This window comes from Malania oleifera, chromosome 4 (genome assembly GCF_029873635.1).
Source record: "Malania oleifera isolate guangnan ecotype guangnan chromosome 4, ASM2987363v1, whole genome shotgun sequence".
Lineage (NCBI taxonomy): Eukaryota > Viridiplantae > Streptophyta > Magnoliopsida > Santalales > Ximeniaceae > Malania > Malania oleifera.
In genome coordinates this window covers 92,731,553-92,737,683 of record NC_080420.1, presented here as the reverse complement: position 1 = coordinate 92,737,683, position 6,131 = coordinate 92,731,553, and the positions used below count along the sequence as shown (strand labels likewise).

At 36.3% G+C, this 6,131-nt stretch overlaps 1 protein-coding gene across 1 annotated transcript; it reads left to right on the top strand.

Annotated features, from left to right (window-relative positions):
* The first annotated feature begins 275 nt into the window (after nt 1-275).
* On the top strand, nt 276-4,699 carry LOC131152971 (thioredoxin F2, chloroplastic-like). Its single transcript, XM_058104959.1, has 3 exons — nt 276-662; nt 4,096-4,195; nt 4,358-4,699. The coding sequence occupies exons 1-3, from the start codon at nt 358-360 to the stop codon at nt 4,490-4,492; spliced, it is 540 nt and encodes a 179-aa protein (XP_057960942.1). The 5' UTR covers nt 276-357; the 3' UTR covers nt 4,493-4,699.
* The last annotated feature ends 1,432 nt before the right edge of the window (nt 4,700-6,131 follow it).

Below are 6,131 nucleotides of genomic sequence, written 5' to 3'. Positions count from 1 at the left end.
AAAAATAAAAATGAAATGATATTTTGAAAACAGTATTACTATTGGTGGAGGAATATTTCTTGTTTTTGTCTCTTATTTTCAATGGTTCAAAAATTGCACCGAGATTTTTAAGGTGGACAATGGGAGCAACCTTCTCTCTCCAGATACGATTATGATGTTGGAATTCCGAAAATAACCTAAGATTTTTCATAATGTGTCCAATGTATTAGGGTTAATGTCGTACTTTCACAACACGAAAATAAAACTAACCACCCATTGCTCGCGTCACTCTCACACGACCTTACATACATTCCATACAGACACCCATTCTCTCGGAAGCTCTCCCTGCAACTCTCCGACTCCTCATTTCACTCAGTAATGGCTCTGCAGCTCTCTCTCTCCTCTGCTCCGGCTCTACGGTCCCCGTCGTCGGCGTTCGCGCCACCGGTGAATTTATCCTCGGACCTGTTGCGGTGCTCAGGGGCTCTGAGGCCGACGCCGAAGACCAGTGTTGGGGGGGTCAACAGGAGGAGAGAGAATGCTGGGGTTTGGGTGGTCAGGGGGAGCCTTGACACTGCAATCCCTGTGGTTGGCCGAGTGACGGAGGTCACCAAGGACACCTTCTGGCCTCTCGTTAAAGCTGCCGCCGACAAGTCGGTCGTTCTCGATATGTACACTCAATGGTCTCTCTCTCTCTCTCTTTCTCTCTATCTCTCTCACGCCCTTGTTTTGTTTCAGTTTCATTGATTGTTGGTTTTCGAATTTAAAAATTGCGAGTAGTTGCGGATAGTTGCATAATTTGGCCATGAGTTTGAAAAAGAAAATTACCAAGATATTCGGAAATGTGTCAATCCTGATAGAATTCTGGAGAGGAGTTGATTGACTGGCTTTTTCAGTATTCTTTTTTGGGTTAATTTGGGCAGCGATTCGGGCAGATTTATGAGTTGGAATTCTAGGAAAGTTGGCGGTTGTTCATGAATTGCGGGTAGAATGTTGCGCGAGGAAGCTTTATGTAATTAAATACTCTGTGTTTTAGTTCTTTTTGATTTGGAAAGAGACTCGAGTAAATATTCCCCTTCTTAAAAATATCGGGCACAAGTTCGATTTTAGTTTTTACGTTTGGTTTCTGGTAGAAAATGGGTATAAATTGTCCAGAATAAACAAAAAAATGGAAAATTTTAGGTACCAGATAGTCATGATTGTGACTAAATCTGGATTTCAAAGAAAAAGAAGTTTGGTGTAGTCAATACGTTTTTGGAATTCAGAAAATTTTTTTGGGAAAAAAAGGTTGGGAGAGTTAGTTCCATCTTGTAATTTAGCCACATTTTTGCCAAGTAGTGCAGAAATATGGGCAATCCACATCCATAGAACTCATGCCCTCCTTTATTGATGCATCACTGATCTTGATTTTTTCCCTCGCATGCACCATAAGTCCATTGTGGTCTTTTTCTTGTGTTTTCATGGGCCAATTCAACCACATTGGTATTTGGAGCACTGATTGGTTCTTATGTGTGCAAATAATTCATTTTAGGTAATATGTTAAGTTTGCATCAAAAAGTGTTACTTCAGCCCTTTACTAATCTTTTTGATTTCTTCTTCTTCCCATGGCTACTTTTGGAAATTATTTTCCATTAATTATAAACTTGGAGCTTTTGCTTCTTCTATAACATCATGCATGTTTCTTCCTTGCTTAATCTCTTTTATTGTTGATTATTAGGCTAAGTAAGTTTCATTGTACCCCTTTAGCTACTAAAGCTTTTGAAGAAACTAAACAGTACTTAGGTGTTGAGACTTTATTAAAGTCTATGAAGTTGTGCTTGATGCCTAAAGGAGTAGGTATTGGTGGAGTTTTGAGTCAAGAGGGACACCATATGGCATTTTTTAGTAACAAACTCTTGTAAGCTAAATTAAAATATTGCACATAAAATAAAAAAAAATTTATGCTGTGGTGAGATCATCTAGTTTGACCACCTTACCTTGTGATGTTTAAGTTCACAAAAATAAAATAAAATAAAATAAAAGGTCCTAACCATGTTGAATGGGTAGAGATCCTAAATGAGAATACCTTTGTTATCTAACATGGTTCTGGAAATTGATTCATTTTTCATGCTATGAGTTCCAAGGTCATATGATTTGAGCGTTTAAAGGATGAGTGTTTTGCATGTTGCTCATTTTTGCAGGGGGCAACTGAAGGCAATCGTAGAGAGTATGTTGACTTTTTTATGCAAGGCTTGTGTATTCCACTAGTCTATACATTGCCCACACCTCTTTTAGGGATTTCATAGTTTGGAAGTTGCGTGTAAGGGGGTTAGCTATCAATGCCTATGCCATTGGCCCGTTCTCCATCATTAGGAAACTTGGATGTACCGCATATTTGCTTGTCCATATGAACATTAGTTTTGGTCTCATTGTGGAATACTTGACACTTTATCAAGGCACCTTTGAGTTTTCTGCCTTTTCTTTTAGTGCTATTGCACGTTCTGCAACCCCTTAGGCGCCACCAATTTCTCCATGTATTGCTGCTGCTAATTTGGATGATGTATAAGTTGGTTCCCCTTAGGGTTGTTTTAGATAATATTTGGATCAGAGGAGAGGCCAACCTTTTTCACATACTACATGGCTTACTGAGGATGATGTTACTGAGAGTGGTACAGTCTCTTGGGGTGGTGTTTCAGTCACTCTCTAGAATCGAGCTCCTTTCAGGGTGGGCAGTATGATGGAGGACCATCACTGCCACTTAGGCTTCCTATTTGGCCCATCCATATATTTATATGTGTGAAGGAAACTTGGATTTGTCTGTGAATTTAAAACTCTATTAGTTTGTCTCTTTCTTCCCTCCCTTCACGTACTACATGGCTTACTGAGGATGATGTTACTGAGATTTCACATGAAGAATACAAGCTATGCTGAATGATAGCAAATACGTTTTTAGTGGATTATCCTTAATATCCATTTTGTAATGGTGGAAGTTCTTTTTACATAAGTTGCTTTATGTGTATTCTATTTGGATTTTTACAATATTTCATGCATAGCTACTTAAGAATAATTCTTGGCCTAGAGGCTGAGAACCTTCCACTTTTAGCATCACAAACATTTAATGCATACTATCTTCCCACCTTCAGATTTGACAAAAGATTGGACTGTTGAATGTTTTGCGAGGAAATAGTTGAGGACCAGAGGCATAGGATAATTGAAATCTTCTGACGGGAAGCTTGTTCTATTTATGGCATATTTAGATTACTTGTCATTAGCTTCAATGCATTTGGAAACACAAGTTATCTATTTCCCTTGCAATGAAGGAAGAAAATGGATTGAGAATTTATAAAGATGGTATGGAATATTAATAAATGAAATTTTCTTCTTCTGAGCTAAACCCTAATGATGTGTAGTGATATTGAGTATGGTGGCGTGATAGTCGACTGAGTTGTATAGTAGAGTTGTTGTGCCCTCTGAGTCCGGATTAGGGTGATTGGCCGGCCATTCGTACTATAGATATGGGATATATGATGATATTTGACCTAACCGGGTTGGCCAATCGCGGTTAGGTCCAGCCTTCGGGCCGCACAACCCTATTCATGGGGGGAAGCATGATGTGGAAAGATATCCTTTGGGCAGCCATGAGTATAGACAGGGATGTATTGGTAATTTGTGACACTCATGAGCTTGATATGGAAATGGAAATGAAAAGGAAATGATGATGAAAAAGAAATGATAATGGAAATGAAATGAGAATGGAAACAAGAAAGAAAATGAGTTTCTCAGAGCTGAGTTTCTCAAATTGGATTTGGATATGATCTAATGTCCATTTCATTCAATCCATTTGGATTTAGCCCCTCCACATAATTTAATTTCACGTGGGTCACAAGCATAAGGGTAACCAATGTTATTGAACACCTTTTAGTAGCTGCAATAGGTTGGAAAATGAATAAATGAATGGTGCCACTGGCAATATTACTTGCTCATTGGAAATGAAAACGTTACTTGTGTGAACCTAATATATCATGACCAGTTATTTAAAACATATCCTGTTGAGTTTAGATCTGATCACTATCTTTGACTGGCTACTATTTTTCTAGTCTATTGCTTGTGTACTAATTTCTTTTTATTGTTGTGCAGGTGTGGTCCTTGTAAAGTGATTGCCCCAAAATTTCAAGAGCTCTCTGAAAAATATCTGGATGTCCTCTTTCTAAAGCTTGATTGCAACCAAGAAAACAAGGTCAGTAGTTGCCATTTCATTCTGATTCCTTATCATGTTTTAAATCCTCTTTCCAAAGTTTGATTTAACCAAGACAACAAGGTCAGTCATTGCTATTTCATTCCCATTCCTGATCATGCATTAAGCTTCCTGTCGTATGGTGGATCTGGTTACTGTTGGCAGGCCTTAGCAAAGGAGCTAGGGATAAAAGTGGTTCCTACCTTCAAGATTCTTAAAGACTCTAAGATTGTAAAAGAAGTCACGGGGGCCAAACTTGATGATTTAGTTGCGGCCATTGAGGCTGTTAGATCTAGTTGAAATTTTATATTTTTTGGTTCACTGTAAAGTATATGATTTAAACAAATCACTATTTTGTGCTTGTATATATATTGTAACAATTGAGATCTTTCAGACAATAATTGTCAAATTGGTGAGCTTTGGCTCATTTGACATTGAGATCTTTCAGATGAAATTTGTAACATGGTTGTTGATCGAATAGAGGTGATGAAGTAGTACATTGGGCAATGTTTCCTGTTTGAACTTCAAGCTCAAAAGCTTTTGTGATGCAATCCCAGTTATTATCGCCTTTTTTATCATGTTTGTTGAAGCATATACCTAGATATTGATGAGATTAATTTTTTTTTTTTTTTTTGGGTGATGTATCTGGCTGCAATAAGCAATAGGGAGATTCTTGTTTTGTTTGGTTGTTTAGCTCCAACTTATTTGTATATGTTATCTTGTCCATATATTTTGTCCCTTCTACAGCCATTTAGCATTGATATGAGCAGAGGCCCTTGCTCATTGTATTATAGCTGTTAAATAGTTTATATATATAGTAAATACATTATTTTTTCCTTTTATATGACATTTATATAATTATATTTTATGTTACAGTATCAATATAATTCTGTTTCTGCATATTATATTATTTTGTCTATATTATGCATATTTCTTTTCTCTGTTAGAAAGTTCATATACCATAATACTGCGTTTGGAAGTATGAATTTCAGACTTTAGATTTGAATTTGAGAAGATTTGGACAAATTTAAACACAATTTTATATTAGATTATATTCAAATTCAATATAACTTCAAGTTGATGGTCTTTCCAAATATAGGGTTAGTATGTTTACTAGTTTTTAATATAATTATTCTCGGCCGTTTCTTTTTGTTAATTATTTACAGTGGGACTATTGTTTTCAAAATATGTTTATCGTGAGTTTTGATATAAACGTTTTGTACAAATTTATAATGTGAATGGACAATTGTATCAAATGGAAATATAACCTTCAATTAATAAAGAAAAGTGTTAATTAAATCTAAAATGACTTGTTTGGCATGCTGGAACGAAACTGACCCTAAGTGAAATAGAATAACTAATTATATGACGAATATATAAAAATATAATGGCCAATTCCATTCCTTTCATATCCATTATTGCAAATCAAACATTAGGAAAGTAATTTAATTGAAGTACACATTCAATTGTAGACGAAATTTATGATAATATGATCTTGGTGATGAAAACCAGTTCAAAATTCCAAAAGATGTTGCTTAAATTTTCCTTTTATCAAGGGCAAAACTTTCACCTTGGTGCTTTGCAGAGACAATATATTGGTCCATCTCATTTGAATAGGCTGATTCATGCAACTTTTGCTACACATAAGACTCCCATGGATGCTCTATCTCTGATTCCTTGCACACTTTTTGCTCTTTTTTGCATTCATGGCATTAGCAGGGACAAGCCATCTTTGATTAGATTAGGTTGGCATCAAGAGTTCTTTGAGGCAAATGGGAGCAAATTTCAACAAAAATCAATCAAAAGACAAATGGAATTAGATGAAATGGAAAAAAAATGGAGAAGTCTAGTATGCAAGGACACCATATCAGTTTGGGATTCCATGAAAAGTACTTTCGTTGCTTTTGATGAGTAGGGGGACGCAAGGATTAATTAAGGT